Below are 22,113 nucleotides of genomic sequence, written 5' to 3' on the forward strand. Positions count from 1 at the left end.
GATAAGAATCCAAGAAAAAAAGTCTAGTTTCTTGGTGATGACATCGAGTGAAAAGAAGTTTGATGAGGCTATTCAAAAATTTTATGTCCAGTACTAACTAAAGAGGTGATTATTGTTGTAAAGGAGAAAATAATATTTAGAGAAGAACTGTTAGGGGTCCTAAAGGATTTCAAAGAGTTCACCGCAGATGAGTTACCAAACGATTTGCCTCCTATGCGAGATAAACACATGGAAGTTAAAGTTTTCAATGTGGGAGAAAGATGTAATCGTGTTTCTGCGTAAGGAAATATGTCTAGGTGATACTTACAGTAAGTTGTATCCAGATGAAGCTCTTTATCAAGAAGAGAACTCGGGGTCGAGTTCTTTAAAAGTGGAGGAGTCTGATGTAGAAGGGATGCATGTGTGCGTATCGAAAGAGAAATCGTGTGTTGAAAAACATTTTAATATTTAAGAAATTGTTTGTTTTAATATTTAAGCAATTTTCTATTTTATTTATTTTATTTAAATTATTTTTGGATTAAAGACGTATAATGTCCAATAGAGTTTCTTTGTTTTTTGTATTTAACGACCTTTGGCGTGGCCATAAGAATCATCTTTCTTATAATAAAATTTGAAGGTTTCTTTGTTCTGGTGGATTCAGCTTATTTGACAAGTTTTGCGCTTGCAATCTTGTGTTTTATTCTAGGTTTGCGCTTTCAACCCTAATTCTTTATTCTAGGTTTAGGGCTTGCGATTCCCTGAGGCTTTCGATTGCATCAATAAGTTGAACAAAGCGCTCTATGGCCTTAAGCAAGCACCTAGGGCATGTAACAAGAAGTTCGACTTATACTTAATAAATCTAAGTATGGTATCAGAGTCTATCGATTTGACCATGGGCCGCCCACCATTAATATTCACGCACTAAGCCCAAAATAATGTTGGGAGTGAGGGGGTGTGTTAGGAATATCCTAAATCCCACATTGGTTAGATATAGAGCTCGAAAATAGTTTATATAAAGTGACGACACTCCTCACTTTACCAACTAGTTTTGCAAGGATGAGTTAGTCAAACTCTAATAGAATTAAGTATGTTCAACTTTTTTTTCTAATTTTTTTATTAGTTAAATTTTACTTCCCTCGTGCTTTTTCAAAAAAAAGAAAACATTTTTTTTATATATTATATAATAGATGTACACAACATAAAACTTATATAGAATATAACTAGTCAGAAACCCGTGCTGCCGCACGGGTAAAAGTAATATGTATATTATGTAAATAACTATAAAATGTTGTGTATCTAAGAATCTTCCAAAAGAATGATATGGTAATAGAATGACAATTAGTTTTCTAATAATGTGAATAGACAATAATGAGTGTTATTCCTAATTGATATTGATTGTCTCAAAAAAAGGTGTACACTACAATATTCCTTACAAAAGATTATAACAAAAAATATGCAACATGAGTCTTCAAAATGTAGTGGAGGCTTAAACCTGAAAAGTACACAAAAGTCAATTGACATGTCCTAATAATAAGTAAAGAAAGTCATTATAAGTTAAATAGTATGGAATGGTAAAAAATTACAAGCAAAAGATACCTTTCACAAGTTTTGGAACACTTCTTTGAAAACAACGTTAGTGGTGTTACACATTGGTTCTCTATCCTTATCATGAATAAGAATCTTTAATCCTTTTTTGATTTAACTCTTGAGATCGCGACATATAATTGACCATGACTAAAAACCTCTTTTGGCAAATAAAAACCAACATGGTCAAAAGACTGTCTTTGAGACTTGTTAATAGTCATGGCAAAGGAAATCATAATGGGGAATTGGTGTCTAACCAATTTAAATGGCCATGGTGACTGTGAGGGAGACAATGACATCCTAGGAATATAAATGATGTTACCAACATTTTTTCCAGAAATGATCTTAGCTTCAATGACATGAGATGCAAGCCTTGTTACAGTGAGTCGTGTACCATTGCACAAGCCTTCAGACTGATCTAAATTGTGCATTAACATTATTGTGACGCCAACTTTCAACCTAATTGAATGATTAGGAAATCCAGAAGTTTTGAGAGCATTAAGGAATTCAGGTGTGACATGCTCATATGCATTAAAGTTAGTAGCATCGGATTTATCTATAGATTCGCTACTGAAGTATTCTTTGTCTTCTCCTACAAAAGATAAAAAAAGTTCAACATTACATAAATGATTTTGATCAGCAAGTAATGTTAGAACAAGATTTGTTCTGATCAATATTCTTAGTTTTGATGATAACAAGGATATGAATTTTGTGTGAGATAATGTGGTACTCTAATACATTGCAATTTCCATTTCAGGAAATATATAAAGAGTATGCACAAATCAGCGCTAAGAAGCTTTGTCTCAGAAGGTTCAGCATGCAACATCAGAACATGGTCTGGCAAGACATCAGAAGATGGTCAAGGCAGAATCAGAACATGGGTCTATGGAAGCATCAGAAGAACTTGAGATCAGAAGCAGTAGCACTGAAGTTCTGATGGTATCACGCTCAGAAGCACTTCAAGGTCAGAAGACAAGAAGATGCTTTGCACCAAGCTGTTTGACTCTGATGATTTTCAAACATTGTATTCTCAAACATCAGATCAGAAGAAAGTACAAGTGGAAGGCTACGCTGACTGACAAAAGGAACGTTGAAAGCTATTAAAGGCAAAACAGTGAAACATTAAATGCAATGTTGTACGGAATACGCAAAGCATTAAATGCGCCCAACGGTCATCTTCTCAAACGTTTATAAATATGAAGTTCTGATGAGAAGCAAGGTTACCAATTCTGAACGAAATTATTCTGAAAGACTTGTTGAAACGCTGTTCAAATTCAAAGCTCAGAAACTTCATCTTCATCAAAGCTCACTACATTGCTGTTGTAATATATTAGTGAGATTAAGCTTAAACGTTAAGAGAAATATCACTGTTGTGATTATAGCTTTTTAGAAGCATTGTAAAACTCTTATTTGATTACATTAATTTGTAAGTAACTAGAGTGATCAAGTGTTGATCAGGATACTCTAGGAAGTCTTAGCTTGTGTCTAAGCAGTTGTAATTAGAGTGATCACGTGGTGGTCAGGATACTCTAAGAAAGTCTTAGCTTCTGTCTAAGCATTTGTTCCTAGAGTGATCAGGTTGTGATCAGGATACTCTAGAAGACTTAGTCGTGGACTAAGTGGAAAACCATTGTAATCTGTTGCGATTAGTGGATTAAATCCTCAGGTGAGGTAAATCACTCCGTGGGGGTGGACTGGAGTAGTTTAGTTAACAACGAACCAGGATAAAAATAACTGTGCATATTGTTTTTATCGTTCAAGTTTTTAGACTACACTTATTCAAACCCCCCCTTTCTAAGTGTTTTTCTATCCTTCAATTGGCATCAGAGCGCCGGTTCTAAGGTGCAAGCACTTAACCGTGTTTAGAAAAGATTCAGGAAGAGAAAAACGCTTCAGTAAAAGATGGCTGGTGAAGTTCATACAAATCCAACTGCATCTACATCTGGCTCTGCTGAGCAATACAACGGTAACAATGGTTATACTAGACCACCAGTATTTGATGGTGAAAACTTTGAATACTGGAAAGATAAACTGGAAAGTTACTTTCTTGGTCTAGATGCTAATCTATGGGATCTTCTGTTGGATGGTTACAAACATCCTGTTAAAGCTACTGGTGTAAGGCTCACGAGAAGCGAAATGAATGATGATCAAAAGAAAGATTTCAAGAATCATCACAAATGCAGGACTGTTTTGTTGAATGCTATCTCTCATGCTGAGTATGAGAAGATATCTAACAGGGAAACGGCCCATGACATATATGAGTCCTTGAAGATGACTCATGAAGGAAATGCTCAAGTCAAGGAGACCAAAGCTCTTGCACTAATCCAGAAGTATGAAGCCTTCAAGATGGAGGATGATGAAGACATTGAAAAGATGTTTTCAAGATTTCAAACTCTGACTGCTGGATTGAGAGTTCTCGACAAAGGCTACACCAAGGCTGATCATGTAAAGAAGATCATCAGAAGTTTGCCCAGAAGATGGGGCCCAATGGTGACTGCATTCAAGATTGCGAAGAATCTAAATGAAGTTTCTTTGGAAGAGCTGATCAGTGCCCTGAGGAGTCATGAGATTGAACTTGACGCTAATGAACCTCAGAAGAAAGGTAAGTCTATTGCTTTAAAATCTAATGTTAAAAAATGCACTAACGCTTTTCAGGCTAGAGAAGAAGATCCTGAAGAATCAGAATCTGAAGAAGAAGATGAACTGTCCATGATCTCCAGAAGGGTAAACAAACTCTGGAAGAGCAAGCAAAGGAAGTTCAGAGGCTTCAGAAGTTCAAAGAAATTTGAACGAGGAGAATCATCTGGTGACAGAAGATCTGACAAGAAGAAGGCTGTCTGCTATGAGTGCAATGAGCCTGGACATTACAAGAATGAGTGTCCGAAACTTCAGAAGGAGAATCCCAAGAAGAAGTTTCATAAGAAGAAAGGTCTTATGGCAACATGGGATGATTCTGAATCAGAATCAGGATCAGACTCTAAAGGAGAGCAGGCAAACTTTGCACTGATGGCGACAGAAGATGATGGATCAGAATCTACATCAGAATCAGATTCTGAAGAGGTATTTTCTGAACTATCTAGAGAAGAGTTAGTTTCCAGTCTAACAGAGCTTCTTGAATTAAAAGCTCATCTTAGTATTAAATACAAAAAGCTGAAAAAGCAATTTGAATTTGAAACTAAGTAGCTTGAGTTGGAAAATTCTGAATTAAAAGAAAAAGTTTTAAAATTATCCAATAATGTTGGATCTCCTTTTGATTCAGAAAAATCCACTCCCAGTCTGAATCATATTCTGAAAGAATATGATTTAAGTTTCAGGAAGTTCTTATCTAGAAGTATTGGCAGAAGTCAGCTAGCTTCTATGATATATGCTGTGTCTGGGAACAAGAGAGTTGGCATTGGTTATGAGGGTGAAATCCCATACAAGCTTGAATCTGTGGATGATATGAAAATATCATACAAGCCTCTGTATAACCAATTTAAATTTGGCCACTCCCATGATATTAAGCACACATCACATGCACAAAGTTTTCACATAACACACACCAAGAAGCATGTGACACAACCTAAGAAATATCATGGAACTAAGAATAAGAAGTATCATACTGTTCCTCCTGCTAAATATTTTGCTAAACCCAAGTTCAATCAGAACTTGAGGAGAACTAACAAGAAAGGACCCAAGAAAATGTGGGTACCAAAAGAAAAGACTATTTCTATTGCAGATTCTCTTGGTGACAAAGAAGACAACATTCAACATGTCATGTCATCTGGACTCAAGATGTTCTCAACACTTGAAGGGAAGAAGGACTGCTTTTCAAGTCCTGCTACTTAAATCTTCTGGAGAAGTTAAGGTTGAAGGAGTTCAGAAGAGCAAGTTTGTTAGTTTTGGAACCATCTGTTTAGGTTGTTTCTAAAGCAATAGTGTTTCATTCTTGGTTATTCTGAATGCTCAAAAAAACTACAGAATATACAATATTGAAACATTGATTGTAGAAGAATCAATCAATACCTGGTTTGATGATAAACTTGGTTCTAAAGAACCAAAGCAGCTTAAGAGCTTTGCAGATAAAGTCTGTCCTATCAGAAGCTGCAGAACCGAGAAGCAAATCTCCAGAAGCTGTGTATATCAGAAGTAATGAATCAGAAGATCATTCAGATTTACATTAGCACACTTCAGAAGAAGTGATTCCAGAAGAGAAAGTTGATCAAATCAGAAGCAGTGATCAAAATCAGCAGGCGTAAAGACTATTCAAATTTTTACAGCTGTCATCTATTATCTGATGGTAAACATGTGTCTGTACGGTTAGTACAAAGCGTGCAGTTGAAAAGACGCCGACCTAGGTAACTGTGTTAAATCATTTCATTTACCACGTTCTCTCACCTAACGTCACTTATCAATTAATGAAAATTGATTTCTCTTGATTCTGTAACTGTTCATTTTCTAATCTTATTGCATTTTTTTTAAAATCCGTCTCTATATATTCTTTTCAAATCATCTCATATATCTTTTTCGCTCCGAGTCTCTCTTTCTTCTTGCATACTTTCGTTTGAAATCTTCTTAGTCGCTTCTAAAACCCTAACCGAAAACCCAAAATTTGTTCTTCCTAGCTGTTCATTCTGTTTCAATGGCTACTTCTTCATCTCAAAATGTTGGTTCATCTACTCTTCTCCATATTCAAGATGAAGTTAATCAGGAACTCACTCCAGTTGTTGCGTGCTCCATTCCTAAGGATAAATTAGAAGTTCTATGTGAACTCATGGTTGATTTTGATAACATTGAAGAAAACGAATTTCATCTCAAAGAAGATATAATTTTTCAAGGATGGACTTCGTTGTTTGCTGAGTTCTGTGGACCAGTCTACCCAGATCTTGTCAAGGAATTCTGGGTACATGCAGTTGTCGCCCCTAAATCAATCTTGTCCTTCGTCCATGGAAAGTTTGTGGTAGTGACTGAGAACATCCTAAGGATGATGTTTGATCTGAGAAACGCTGAAGGAGTTTTTGAAATCGATAAAAGGGTAAATAGGGAAGATGTTTTGTCTACTCTCTACCCAGACATAAATGAAACAAAGAATGTCAAGGATTTGAGAGATCTCTACAAAATCTGGACCAAGATTCTTCTTGGGTGTTTCTATCACAGGAAAGGGACACATGCTTCTGACTTCATCAACAATGAGCAAAAATACATTCTGTACTGCATTGCCACTAAGAAGAAGGTTGATGCTATCTACATTATCTTCAACCATATGTGGAAGGCTGTGAAGGAGTCTAGAAATGCCTTCAGAGAAAAAAGCTGTACCATCATTCTGTTTGGTAGAATTATCTCAAATCTTCTGGTTCATTCCAAGATTGTTGAGAACCTGGAATCTGAAGGTATTATCAAAGACCTTGCTGTCACAACAGGGGCCTGTCTGAATGCCTTCACTTTAAAGAAGATGAAAGTGATTAAGGCCATCACTAAGACTCCCCAACCTCTTGCTGGAACAAGAATCAGAAGAGAACCAGTTCTAGCTGAATTTGAAACCTTCTTCAATAGTGAGGTACCAGAAGTCAGAACTAGGTATCTGAAGTCACAAAAAGAGGATAAAAGTCTTAAAGATCAAGAGAAAGGTGCTCCAATTATAGTAAATCGCAAGAAGGAAGAAAGGACCAAAAGAAAGTTTGATCATCCTGCTTCTACCACTGAGAAAGAAGTGGTCCCAGAAGAAGTCATTGCAAAGGTTGTTAAGGCTGTCTCTGTTGATTTTGAGAAAAATAAGAAGGAAGCTGAGAAAAAGAAGAAGAAGTCAAATAACAATGCTGAGATTGTTGAAGTTATTGAGAAGAAGAAAACCAGAAAAAGGACGTTGATTCTTCAAGAATCTGATGAAGAAAATGTTGTTCAAGAGGCTGTGAATCAATAGGAAGTTCTGGCAAGCGTCAGAAGGAAAGAGATCTCTAGTGGCAAAACAAAAATTGTTGAAGAGCCGAAGAGTAAGAAGCAGAAGAAGACTGAGGCTATGGTCAAAGCCCTTCAGAAAGCATCCAAAGGTATATGTATTTCTGAACCTGATTCTACTCCTGCTGGTATTTCAGAAGTTGCACCAATAGCGGTTGCCCCTATCCCTGAACCAGAAAAAGACACATCAGAATCACCTATAATTGTCCATGTTCTTACACCTCCCTCTTCTCCTGTAACCATTCCTTCTCCTCCACCCACCATCAATCCTGTTCTGGATATACCACCCCTTCAAACTCTCTTTCCACCTCACATATATATCTCCATCTCTCAACCTCCTTCCCATGCCAACTTTGAACCCATTCCTTCTACCTCTCAAAACAACCATAGTGGTTCTGATCTTCCAACATCTGCATCACTTGAACAGCTACTCCGTGATTGCAACTACACTCCCAAGCCTCGTCCTGAAGCTGAAGTGGTAGTGTTAGATTCTGATACTGAAGCAGAATCTTCTTATAGATTGGATAGAGAACCTCAACCCTATTTCATCCCCAATCCTGCCTTCTCAAAAACCAAAATAAAATCCCGCCTTGTCTACCCTATTGGTGTAAGTTTTGAAAAAGTAAAGAGGAATCTCAGAAGTATCTTTGACACCCTCAGAATTGCTGAAAGTTCTGGCCTGAATGACGTCGCTATGAGGAAGTTTTGGAGGATCTTACGCAGAGAATCAGATGCTCTATTTATAGAACTTCAGGAAGCCTGTGTAGAAGCTGCTCCACGGCCTCGTGGAATTCTGAGAAGCTATGAAGACTTCTGGTTTGCCCGTCTCAGAGGAAGACATACCTTGGAAGAGAAGCCCTTTGTGGATGAATTAGAAGTAGCAAGATTGGCTGCTGCAATGGAAGCTAACCCTTGCAGGGAAATTGTTGTATGGATACCTCAATATCCAGTTCTGCTCAGGGATTTCAAGACCCTCTTTGACTTTCTGAGGGAAAACCCTTCTAAGGAAGACCCAAGCTTGGTCATTCCAGAAGTTGTTGACCCACCAGAAGTTGAAGGTCCTTCTGCTCCCAAGAATCTAGCTGCCATTCTTCAGGCACTTGAGAATGGAGATTCTGAGATTCCAGCTGCAGATTATGGAGATGCTTCAATGCAAGAAGCAGATGTAGAAGATCATGTTGCTGAATAAGTTCCTGTTGAGGAAGTCCCTGCAAATGATCTCTCAATGGAAGCTACAGATCACAATGCCATCCCTTTGGGTAGAAGCTGTGAAGCCTCTTCTGATGAACCTTCCCGTCTTGCAAGGACTCTGGAAGTTATTCAGAAGAAACAGGATGAGCAAAGCTCAGTCAATGCTGAGTTTAGAGCTTTCATGGAGAAGCAGAATGACCACAACAATGGGGTTCAAGAGATGCTGGCCAAGATCTTGTCAAGGCTAGGGTCATCTTAAATTGAGTCTTAGTTGTTTTGTTTCTTGTTTTTGCTGCATCTGTTTTGTGCATCTTGTCTTCCTTCTCTTCGTGTACTTCTGTACTTGTCTGTTTGAACTTCAATGAAAATCATCCTTTTCTTCCGTGTGTTTCTTTTTGTTTGTATCTGAATCATTTATGTTTTTTGATGATATGACAAAAAGGGGGAGAAATATGTGATAAATGATTTGATTTAATCAGTTGCTTTGCTAACAGAACTTGCAAAGTTCTATGTTTTTAAGTTGTGTTGTTGCAGGAATCAAAGATTCAAGATCAATATAAGAAGCAACAAAATGAATCAAGCTCTTGGATTCTTGAAGCAAGCTGAGTGCTAGGAAGCTTCAAAATCAGAAGCAAGAAGGAAGAATGATCAGAAATAGCTCTTGGATTCTTGAAGCAAGCTGAGTGCTAGGAAGCTTCAGAATCAGACGCAAGAAGGAAGAATGATCAGAAATTCTGATAATAGAATATGATCCAAATCATTGTCTATTTGCTCTGATACATTGTCTATTGGTTCTGATACATTCTATATAGCCTATATGGCTCTGATACATATTATGTGTTCAGATACATATTTTATGTTCTGATTCATTCATGCTGACTTTTGTCGATTAGTTTTGTTCTGTAACATTTCAGGATGTAGAGATGCTCTGATGAAGCTCTGGTACATTCAACAATGTTCTGATACAATCTAGCATGAAGTGATGTAAGAAGAAATTCAAAGCTCTGAAGCTATCCGAGGGAAGCAGAAATCAGAAGCTGTGAATGTTCTAAAGATCCAGAAAACTCAAGTTCTGAAGCTGTCCTAAATGGAAGCATGAATCAGAAGCTGTGAATGTTCTGAAGATCAAAGAAATTCAAGTTCTGAAGCTGTCCTAAATGGAAGCAGGAATCAGAAGCTGTGAATGTTCTGAAGATCAAAGAAATTCAAGTTCTGAAGCTGTCCTAAATGGAAGCAGGAATCAGAAGCTGTGAATGTTCTGAAGATCAAAGAAATTCAAGTTCTGAAGCTGTCCTAAATGGAAGCAGGAATCAGAAGCTGAGAGTGTTCTAGGGATCTAAAGAAATTCAAGTTCTGAAGCTGTCCAATGGAAGCAGAAGTCAGAAGCTATGAATTATCAGAAGACAGAAGCTTATGTGATCGTCTCTACCGAAATAATCAGGGAAGTCTTTTATTATTAAAGTTCTTCGAGTATTTATTTCAGGGGGAGATTATTCATCTCAGGGGGAGATTGTTAATCTCAGGGGGAGACATATTCACATGCTTATGCTATAGCTGTGTAATTTATCTTTAGCCGTCTGCTCTTTCTGATCGCAAATTCATATCATTTATATATGTTTTTGTCATCATCAAAAAGGGGGAGATTGTTAGAACAAGATTTGTTCTGATCAATATTCTTAGTTTTGATGATAACAAGGATATGAATTTTGTGTGAGATAATGTGGTACTCTAATACATTGCAATTTCCATTTCAGGAAATATATAAAGAGTATGCACAAATCAGCACTCAAAAGCTTTGTCTCAGAAGGTTCAGCATGCAACATCAGAACATGGTCTGGCAAGACATCAGAAGATGGTCAAGGCAGAATCAGAACATGGGTCTATGGAAGCATCAGAAGAACTTGAGATCAGAAGCAGTAGCACTGAAGTTTTGATGGTATCACGCTCAGAAGCACTTCAAGGTCAGAAGACAAGAAGATGCTTTGCACCAAGCTGTTTGACTCTGATGATTTTCAAACGTTGTATTCTCAAACATCAAATCAGAAGAAAGTACAAGTGGCAGGCTACGCTGACTGACAAAAGGAACGTTGAAAGCTATTAAAGGCAACGTCAGTAGACACAACGTGAACAAGGCTCGAGGTAGTTGACAAAATAGTGAAACATTAAATGCAATGCTGTACGGAATACACAAAGCATTAAATGCGCCCAACGGTCATCTTCTCAAACGCCTATAAATATGAAGTTCTGATGAGAAGCAAGGTTACCAATTCTGAATGAAATTATTCTGAAAGACTTGCTGAAACGCTGTTCAAATTCAAAGCTCAGAAACTTCATCTTCATCAAAGCTCACTACATTGCTGTTGTAATATATTAGTGAGATTAAGCTTAAACATTAAGAGAAATATCACTGTTGTGATTATAGCTTTTTAGAAGCATTGTAAAACTCTTATTTGATTACATTAATTTGTAAGTAACTAGAGTGATCAAGTGTTGATCAGGATACTCTAGGAAGTCTTAGCTTGTGTCTAAGCAGTTGTAATTAGAGTGATCACGTGGTGGTCAGGATACTCTAAGAAAGTCTTAGCTTGTGTCTAAGCATTTGTTCCTAGAGTGATCAGGTTGTGATCAGGATACTCACGAAGACTTAGTCGTGGACTAAGTGGAAAACCATTGTAATCTGTTGCGATTAGTGGATTAAATCCTCAGGTGAGGTAAATCACTCCGTGGGGGTGGACTGGAGTAGTTTAGTTAACAACGAACCAGGATAAAAATAACTGTGCATATTGTTTTTATCGTTCAAGTTTTTAGACTACACTTATTCAAACCCCCCCTTTCTAAGTGTTTTTCTATCCTTCAAGTAATTCCTATGTTGCAGCACAAATTCTAAATAATTAATTATTTGTTACCTGGAAGAAGGTTTGTAATATATTTGTTGATATCATCAACTACTTCAATTGTTGAAGCTAAGATTGCATGACTTTGGAGATAGTCCGAATCAAGATAGTTATGAATAAGATCAGGGTAGGTATCCTCCACAATTTCCTTAATGGGATTTGAAAAGTTTGAAATTAAAAACTCATCTGGAATACAAATATCAGCATAACCATCATTCGGCTTACACATGGTCCCATCCCCAATATTTAAAATCCATTCTGAAAAGCTCCTAATGTCATCAGTAGTAGAAGCACATTTACCAGATTGTAACCGCATGTTCTTTGTAAGCTTCAAGACTTTACAGTGGTCCCAAATATAAGAAGAATTGATTGTTGCATGGATAATATCAGATCTAGTACCTCTTGGTATAACGGGGAGAATTTGTCTGAAATCACCACCAAAGACGACAACCTTACCTCCAAATATTTTTTGAGATGCATTAGGCATTCCACTCATAATATCTTTCAAGGATTTATCAAGAGATTTAAAGCAAAATTTGTTAGCCATCGGAGCTTCATCCCATATTATAAGATCGGTCACCTTTAGAAGCTCAGCAAGATCATCTTTTTTGTTAACGTTGCAAATAGAATTTTCTAAAGTAGGGACAGGAATCTTAAACCTAGAATGAGCTGTTCGGCCACCTGGTAACAATAAACTTGCAATCCCACTTGATGCAAATGGCAAGACAATTTTTTTCTTAGACCCAAGTGCAGCTGATAAAGTGTTCCACATAAAGGTCTTACCAGTTCCTCCATAGCCATATAAGAAAAAGACCCCACCTCGTTGCTTCTCGACAGCATCCATTATTTCATGAAAAATGTTTCTTTGCTCATCTACAAAATAGAGAAACATGGGAAATAACATGAACACAATGTAAATGCAGATATTCTTATAATTACTTGGTTAAGTAGAGTAAGATTACCTGTCAGAGAGGAGTACAAATTAGCAAAAAGTTGTTGTTGTTCAAGAACATCGTATTGACGTTCATCATAGAGAAGCCGATTTCCTATAAAGGAAACAACAAAATCCTTGTGATATGGCATTGGCTTGAAATCTTTCAAACTTTTATTATTGTTTTGCAATAGTGTTTCAATAGCCATTAAAGTAAGTTCCTTTACCTCCGCATCACTTAGTGTCAACCCTACAATAAAAAAACTTATATACTATTAGAATATAAGTTCCTGCTAATGGATATAGTTTGTAGCTCCGCATCACTTAATCGGTACTGCTAGTTTATGGCATTTGTTTATTTAAAGAATATAACCTAACAGTATATAAGTTCCTATTAAAATATAAGCTAAGTTATTGTTTTCATATATGCTGACATTATATAATTTGTAGCTCCGCAGCACTTAATCTTATCACTACATACAACTAGTTTGTAGCTCCGCATCACTTTAAAGGTACTGCTAGTTTATCTTTATGTGAGAATTTGTTCCTTTAAATTCTTATCCCTACAAACTGTTAAGATCTTATCATACAGAATGAACAACATTTAATGCATGGTGGAAACAGAAATCTTACAAGAAGTTAAGAGGAAATACCTTGATCTCTTGCCAATAATTGTCGATCATAAAGAATGCCATCTGATAAATACTTCCAAGTCAATCTCCACACATGTTCCGGTCTATTCATGGATGACGACATCAACATCATAACAAATAACTTGCGTAAAAATAACCCAGATCCCCAAACATGTGCCTCTTTTATTGCCTCAACAAATTCTCTATCATCTTGTAGAAATCCCATAGCAAAACACGCTCCTTTAAAAGTTTTATGTTTTTTGCCATCAATAGTTTTGATGTCATCATAACATAAAGGGCCTTTCTTCACAGTGAGCATCATCCTTAAATAAAACAATTCACCTGTGCTTTGAGGAACCCAAATAAGTCTTCCAATGGTATACCCTCGTTTCCTTGGTTTCCAACTTCGGCTTCGTTTATGATAAACAAATTTAGAAACAAAGTCACCGTAAGTTAGTAATCTAGCTTCTTTGTAAGTTTTGTTAGCCTCAAACCAAGATGTAAACATTTACTCGGTTACACTTGGTTTGAGTAAAACATCACCAACTTGCTCATAGTCTTTGTAGTAAACGGTGTTTTCACATTCCATGTGAAAGTACAATTTCTCTACGGCTTGTTTTCTTCCGTGTATAGAATATGAAAATATCATCCAACATGCCTCGCTTGGGGAGATGTATCTACAATCTAGATATTGCTTGATCTCGTCAATGTTGTCTTTGTTAGAATCGTGAATGACAGCTGAAATTTGATCAGAACCTTTGTTTATGTATTTGAAAAGATACTTGATAGAAGTACTTTGATTGCACCATTCCATGTTGATGTGGGCTTCGTACTTCAACAATAAACTTGGATTGTGAGGAACAACATGACCACTATGAAAGATGACCCCGTTTTTTTCAAACGTGTGACCGTTGTTTCTTCTCCTATAAATAGGATATCCATCTTGGTCCACTATAGTGGTCGGTTGAAATTTTTTGGGGAAGTACTTGGAGCATTTCCTATCTTTCATGCAAGGTGAATTAATATTTGCCAAACCACAAGGACCATGAACCATATGAGATTTGACCAAATTGTACACCCGAGGATGTGTTAAGGGATCGGGCACTTCAGCACTAATTATCTTGTCAATGTCTTCGGGTCTTGGATATTTGTTTGAAGGATGCAAAAAGATCAAAATATGGGCATGCGGCAATCCTCTCTTTTGAAACTCAATGGTGTACATATCTAGCATTCATAGATATAAGTAAATTAACACAATATCGTAGTAGTAGTATTAATGCAACAAAGTATAAGATAAGTTAAAGATGAAACTTACAGGCAAGCACTTTTCCTAGCACACCTTTCTTGGTTAAATCAGTTAGCAATTGATCAAACTTGATTTTGAATATTCTTGAAATGATGTCCGACCTATCTTGTGGTTTCAAATGAAGAGGACCAAGTACTCTTTGAATCTCAGGCCAATTTGGGTTGTAGGTAAATATAATGAACAAATCAAGAAAGCCAACTTTACTACAAATGGCCATACCATCATAGTACAATTGATCCATAAACCTACGACCGCCGACAAAGGAGGATGGTAAAACAACGCTTTTGCCTATGCTTGACCCAGAAGCTTGACTCTGATCATCTTCGTCGTTTAGAGACTTGTACTTGGAGACCCTAAGCTTTGGTTGATTTTTTCTAAGCCATTCTAACTTCTCGGATTCTAAAATTGTGTAACCATCGCACCGAAACTGTTGGAACAACCTCCTAGAAGATAATAAAGTCTTAGCCTCAGTAAACCTTGTTTGAATGCGAAATGCAAGCCATTCTCTAATGGTAAGCCTATTTCGTATGCTGTTTTCATGGATGGGCAAGTCTCTATGAGCTACATCAGGCCTATAACCGTCTTCACCGTAAGGAAAAATCAAAGGATATTGAAAAGCCATGAAACTTGCATGAAGCTCATTGATTCTCTGAAGCTGTCCTCCTTTTGTTTTCATTATGATATCCCTCATTTCTGATGTGTCAATATCACCGACAACCAACGCAGCAACTTCAGAAACAGTCGGTTTATTATATACTCTCCCATCTGTGGATCTATTAGAAATTAGTCTCAGCTTAAGGTTTTGAGTTTCACCATTGTCTAACCATTTCCTTGCCATTTGAAAACTCTTAGCATGAGGATTGCATTCGTACAACATATCAGACAACTGTTGGACAACCATTTCATCAATGTGTTTGGAGTTACTGCCATGTAGTTAATATGAAAACTAATTAATATGAAATGAATTTGTAAACCATAAGGCATGAAGGCATATAAGATTTGATCGAAATCAATTAACAAAGATGCTTGTTACCTTAGTCCTTGTATTCTATGATGGACCTCATTCCCCGTATCATAAATATACAGTTGAGCAAATTTCGGTTTTTGACCTTGTGGAGGTAACAAACTCCCAATTTGATGACATGTTTGACCTTGTATCCTTATTGTCGGAGGCCCGCGTCCATTGTTAAAATGATTGTCCAACTTTGCTCCAGGTGATGTGAGGGCAAACATCATATTGTAAACTCGGATTTGATGTTGGAACTTCCTGCTGTCAAAGTTATCGTTATCAAACAACAGTTTTGCAAGTACTTTTGGAGGCTGTTCTAGCAATGAAAGTTCTACTTTCCCATTTCCACAACAAAGCATAAATTTCGGATTGGCTGCATGGGAACTTTTGTGCATCCTTTCTTGATACCACATCATTGCTTTACAATACCGACATTCTATTAGAGGGTCACTAACATCGTAATAATCTACACAATGAATTAGTATTCTGTTCATTCTGCTGAATAATTTAAAATGCAAAAATTTCTGAAATCCGCATAATGCCATTTAATATTCACTACATACCTTCGGAAGTTCCGCTATAGTTGTCGTGAATTGTAAATGGTGCTGCAACATCTTCCGATTCTGACCATTCGTCATCTTCGGATAAATATGCTATTATTCCAAGTAAGAGAGAATTAGGTGTAATACAAAGATTAGCATAAAAATTGGCTTAGACTGTCCATACATGTTAATGATAGCAATAATGATTATTCCATAATGCAAGGACCATAGATTTAAACTTACTTGCGAATGGGTCATAGTCGCTATCCTCTCCAGAGTCGCTCTCAAAATCCAAATTGATGGCTGGCGTAAAAATAGGACATGACGGCTCCGGTCTATGATTGGCACTATGTGTCGATCGTGAGACAGAAGTAGCAATATTTGTGTAAGGTTGTTTCTTGGTTTGATCAAATTGCAAGGTAAGAATGCTCGGTCGACTGTCGCTCCTGAATGCAAATAAGTCATGGGAACCACGATATATGTTGTGTAGAGTTTCTAAGATTGGGCTATAGTTGTATATATTACAATTTTCATTTAAAATACATCGAACATGTACCTATGTTGTGATGTTAACTCTGGTGTCTATTTTTTAGACTGTGTTTGTTGTTCATTCGCTTGTACCGCAAACTTTTTGCTCAAGTTGATAGCCAGGTTGGGAACTCCCAATTGCTTCCTAGGTCGACCCCTACCTGGTTTGTTATTGTTTGGACAACTGCAATTTCAAAACAGCACCACAGCAAGATAGTTTAATGAAAATGCCATTACTGTTATGTTGCTATTTGTTGTACAATTCTTATAGAAACATGAATGAAATGGTTATATAAATGGTGATAACAACTTTAGACAACATAATGAACATATAAAAGTTTTAGAATTTGTAATTCATCATACGACATTTGAGTTACGAAATACAACGGATTGGTTGTCTGGATGGGATGTGTTGCAGTTGTGGTAGGTTGTTCATTCGCCTCCAGTCCTACTATGTGAGGTACTGCGGAATTGACTCCATTAGTGACGGGATGAATAGTGGCATTTTGAGTCCTTGGGTGATCAAGATGGAACAATGTGTTATAAATGGACAACTATAAGGAGCAGATGGAACATAAATGATGTACTTCTTTCAGCTGCTATAAAAATAAAAATAAAAAGCTTCTAAGTACATACAAAATTTTAGGAGCATCTGTCCCAGTCGATTTTGTTTGGATAGGCACATTCCTGCTCAAGTGATTTGCTATATTCGGAACCCCCAACTGCTGACTAGGCCTGGCTCGTGCTGGCGTGTTCGCTTTTGCTCTTCTGTTATTCACATTAAAAGAAAGTAGCAGTTAAATTTATCAAATTAGTATAACCATAATGCACATAACAGAAATTATCAGATTTGACAAAGTTCCTTTATTTGAAATAGCGCAGTATTGATAAAAGTAATATTTTGCAAACATGATGACTAACTAATTATTACTGAAACATACACAATTTGAGATGCCGCAGAGTCCGGTCTTTTTGCAGGCTGCCTTTGAAGTGCAATTGTGTCAAGATGTTTTATTACATTAGCGTCACTGTTACTTCCTGGCCCAATATAATAAGTTTCTAATGTTGGTGTATTAGATGAACTTCCAAAGTCAAACACGGTTGCACTAGAAGAAAACCTAGACAATAAATTTGTTCCTAACGTCTCTATATGGCACTTCCGCAAATTTGTTTTAAAACCATGTCTTGATGGGCTTGGTTCGGAACCTTGAAAAAGTCGTGTATTATTAAATGCCTAATTCGTTAGGTGGGACTGAGAATTTTGGTTTTGATTTGACGGAGTCAGCTCGGCCAATGGTTGTCTCGGTGTCATTGAGATAGGCGACACAGGATTTGTATCCATATTTATCGGTTGGTGAGGACTATATTTCGGACGCTTTGAACGGTTCTCTTTCAAAACCAACGATCTTCGCGCTCTTACTTTTTTCCCTAGATCAATGTTCTCAAGACGTTCCATTTTGCAAACATATGCACCCTACATAATATGTGCAAGCTAAATGAGTTGTAAGTACAAACCAACTATAAGTTCACCAAAAAAGTGTTGACATAAATTCATAGGTTTCAAATATCACTATATAAGTAAGACTTATATGGCACTGTTGTATTAAACATATGTTAGAAACAAAAAAATTTAAGCTTATGTACTTATTGCAATCAATCATATGGTATAAACTGCTCAATTCTCAACTCAATTATAACATGTTTTAGAACATGGAACTTGGTTGGTTTTTCATTTATTGCAACCAAAATAAATACACACCAACCAAATTTAATGAGTAACCAACCAGCTGCATCATAAATAAGTGCAACCAACCAAGTTCAAGCTATATACTGAAACTACTCATATGTCTTTGGGCAGCAAGTTATATAAGCTAACTTCCAAACTAAAGAATATAAGTTCCTGCTAAGAAACACTGTATCCATGGCTACTGTTAAAGGCCTGCTATAGTATGAAGTGAATCTCAAGTTCAGTTTAAGCAATTCATATTTATGTTCGAACCACATGAAGTGAAGCACAAGATGTTCTTTATCGTCAACCAAAAAAACGATAAAACGACAGAAGCTCTATTAGAGGAACACATAACATGAAGGCAACATGTAGAATTGAAAGCTCATGCACATAATTCTGGATTGGCCAACCTTTTCATTCTTAGTAAGATATATATAAAAGTAACAGATTATGATAGATGTGTTTCTAACTATGTTATTTACTTAATGTTTGTTTAGGAATAAGTCATGTTGACATCTAATACATGTTGTCTGACTTTACAGAGCTATGCTGAATTAAATGACAATGTTGGGCAAGGTTGACAGAGGCGGCAATTCTCATGAGTTTGTTGCAGTTCAGAAAAATTATCTCAAATGGAATATGTTATTCAAAGTGTTTCAGCTATAGCATGGAGTGGATGTCAAGCACAGTTTCAGCTATACATAAGTAAGTTCTAACAAATATGCACACCTTACTCACAAGTTATCGTGTCCAGTTCAGTGTTAAAAAAAATCCAGAGGCTCATATATGATTTCCAACATGTAGATTTCATTCAAATGCAAAGAACATGAGTTAAGACAAAAGAAGCCCACCTTTTAGGAGAGGCAATATTGTCAACCATGTACTCAAAGCTGCGAATGCAATATTAGTCCAAGGCAAGTCCAAGTTGTCCTACAATTGTTTTTATTGTTATGAACTTAGAGTTAGTATATGCATACATGGATCAAGTTATTATTCATTTTGAAGATTGTAATTTTTTGAGCTAGCATTTACATTAATTTTAGCTCTTTAGTAAGTCTTCTTTAAAAAAATCCAGTTCTATTAGTTTGCCCTGTTGTGTTATAAAAAGCAATATTAAAATATAAATGTATTTCGTAAAAAACAGTTGGGGACTTGTTCTGAAAAGCAAAACTACCATAGATAAATTGTCCAAATAATGCAGAATTTCAATTGACCATTAGATAATTTAATATAAATGAAACAATGATGAATTTGGAAATAGACTACCACCCTATAAATTGCACCAGACTGCAACAGTGCCAAATAAATCATTATTCTGCGCAAAGGTTTTAATGTGCAGTTGGTACATGTTTTGATTTTGACAATGTATGTAAAGTGAAACTGTAATTCTTGAAAAGGTACATGAAATGTGCTCTTTTTTATGAGAAGCATAGCCCTTACCGTGTTCATGTTACCCTTGCATTTAAGTCTGATTTGATATTGTACTTTTTGCATCCTAAATGAAGGTAGACTCCAACAACCAAAATCTGAACCGTAGATCTGTAGAAGGGTAATAGCAGAGGTAAGTAGCCATTAACACATAAGTAGTTTCCAAAGGGCAATAGCAAAATATATTAGATAAAAGAACTGAAATATATGACTGATATAAACTCTTGAACAAAGGCATGGTTTGGCTATTATAAAAATTCAATTGAGAGCCATTAATTATGTTCCCGCCCAAACAATACAGCAAAAACTTTTTGTATAGGGCTGGTATAGAAAAAGCATCTGTAATGATAAATAGAAATTGTAGTAGAACATGCAATAGAAATTGTTGCTTGAGAGCATATAGAAATATAGGTTTTGAAATTATTGAGAGAACACAACATTAGGTTCTCAATTATTTAGAGACATGAATGTGTTTGTAAGAAGAGGTAAAACAGAAGTGAATAGATGACATGGTTATTAGACAAAGCCTTTCTCAATGAAATGTAATTTGTAAATCAGATTCTCATTGAAATTTGAGTCTGGTTTCCAAGTTCATGTGTAATTTCTTGACTTTTAATTTATTTATGAAGCATAGTATAGAAATACATATTCAAAACATAAGTCATACAAAGCATAAAATTTAAGATAAAGATTCTTCCTCAATACAGTGAGTGACATTTGGAAAGATCAGAATAGACTTTTCTGGTTAGTAGCAAATCAAGTATATTGCATTGTAAAAGAAGTTGCTACCTACTGGCCATTAGGTATGAAGAAATGGGAAGCATGTGTCACTTGAGTTTTTATTTTCTATTATAATAGATAGTAGACAAAAAATAAATTAGATAAAATAAGCTTGAAGTTGAATCTAAAGTTGTATGGCAACAGACATTTTTGAAGGACAAAAGGTGATTTTGAAACTAAAACACCTTGACAAATATATAACCAACAGCAAGTTAAAAAAACTACATGGAGTAAACATAAAAGATTCAGCTTAAATAGTATGTTTAGAAGTTAAAGTACACATTTCAAGAGCATAGAACATGCATTAAAACAGAAAATCAAACTACAAAACACATAGTACTTGAATAGTTTCCTTACATAGAAGGTGTCAAATTAAAAGTGGCATAAAAAAAGATATGGCTTCTGAATGAGGCTCTCCCAAATTACTCCTTCTTGATATGCTTAATTTTCTTCCCAGCCTTGGCCTTCGTAGCAGATTGCTGAGGGGTCGGTTCTTCAGCCAGAATGGGTTCATTAACATTGGTTGATGCAGCAACCCGCTTGGCAGGAGTGGAGCTAGAGCTCGCAGTTGGGCTCCCTGAACGGTTTGCATCCAAGGATGGTTGTGTAGTTAGCTCTAAGTCTTTAGATTGTGTAACCTAGTAATAATATTGGAAAAATATTAACATCTAAGATTATTATGATAAACAACCATTAGCATATAATTTCAATTATATATGAAATGACATACAATTGGTTGGATTGGATGATCAGTTGGAGTGTTGGCTTCATTATCCACAACAACAGCATTTGAAGTAAGCTGTAAAAAAATATGCAATCTTAAAATTTTTCTTTATGCCAAACATTTATGTTTAAGTGTTCAATGATATAAGTTAATATAAAACCTTATTAGGGCAGAGGTGGTTGTCAAAAGTGTTGAAAAGGTTGTCCTCGTTAAGTATTGCGATGATAGAGAACTGCTCGAAACTCGATTGATATTTGACTCGGAAAACCATTTGTTTGTTCAACAACACATCGAGGTGAACAGGCCAAATCTTAGGGTTCTCTTCACCAGCCTATGAACCACAAAAAATGAAATAGTAAAAACCTTTATTTAATCATACTAAAGTATAATTAAAATTATTGGATCTTCTAACTAACTGATCGGTGCATTTTGATGCACATTCCTCTACGGTTGTACTTATACAGTTCCATGGTTTTCTTGTCTTATTTTTGTATTTTATAATGTTTTTATTTTTAATTTATTTTTATTGTTATTTGATTTTCGTATTTAATTTTCAGCTTTAACAGTCTGCACGGAAACGATCATAACTGAAGTTCCAGAAGTCCGATTGAGGCGTTCTAATAATCGACGGAAAGCTAAGAGAAAGAGCTACAATTCTTATGTTGGAGTCAAAGTCAGAATCGTACTGTAGAAGGGCCAGAAAATTCGTTGAAGTTGCAGCACTAGTTTTAGTTAAGTTTCGGGTCAATTAGTTTTGGGCCTGGGTCGTATGTTTGACCCAGTTGGATTGTAAAACGGGTTGTACTCTTTCTCCTTAGGGTAGCAGCCGCGGTACTGTAGCATGATCATCACTATTCACGAAATAATTTTGAGTTTTTGTACGATTTTGCAATGGAGAACTAATCCGAGGGGCAATCTACCG

At 36.2% G+C, this 22,113-nt stretch overlaps 2 protein-coding genes across 2 annotated transcripts; both read right to left on the reverse strand.

Moving 5' to 3' along the window:
• Positions 1-1,661: 1,661 nt before the first annotated feature.
• On the reverse strand, positions 1,662-13,467 carry LOC131614051 (uncharacterized). Its single transcript, XM_058885680.1, has 4 exons — positions 13,167-13,467; positions 12,545-12,763; positions 11,595-12,455; positions 1,662-2,155 (listed from the first exon to the last, which is right to left on the reverse strand). Exons 1-4 carry the CDS (start codon positions 13,465-13,467, stop codon positions 1,662-1,664), a joined length of 1,875 nt encoding a protein of 624 aa, XP_058741663.1.
• A 186-nt stretch (positions 13,468-13,653) lies between these two features.
• LOC131614053 (uncharacterized) lies at positions 13,654-21,661 on the reverse strand. The gene is made up of 14 exons (XM_058885681.1): positions 21,608-21,661; positions 21,352-21,522; positions 21,198-21,266; positions 20,894-21,105; positions 19,714-19,798; positions 17,808-18,004; positions 17,472-17,648; positions 17,167-17,298; positions 16,631-16,714; positions 16,246-16,448; positions 16,024-16,113; positions 15,485-15,926; positions 14,461-15,374; positions 13,654-14,369 (listed from the first exon to the last, which is right to left on the reverse strand). Exons 1-14 carry the CDS (start codon positions 21,659-21,661, stop codon positions 13,654-13,656), a joined length of 3,546 nt encoding a protein of 1,181 aa, XP_058741664.1.
• Positions 21,662-22,113: the final 452 nt, after the last annotated feature.

This window comes from Vicia villosa, linkage group LG6 (genome assembly GCF_029867415.1).
Source record: "Vicia villosa cultivar HV-30 ecotype Madison, WI linkage group LG6, Vvil1.0, whole genome shotgun sequence".
NCBI classification, from domain to species: Eukaryota; Viridiplantae; Streptophyta; class Magnoliopsida; order Fabales; family Fabaceae; genus Vicia; species Vicia villosa.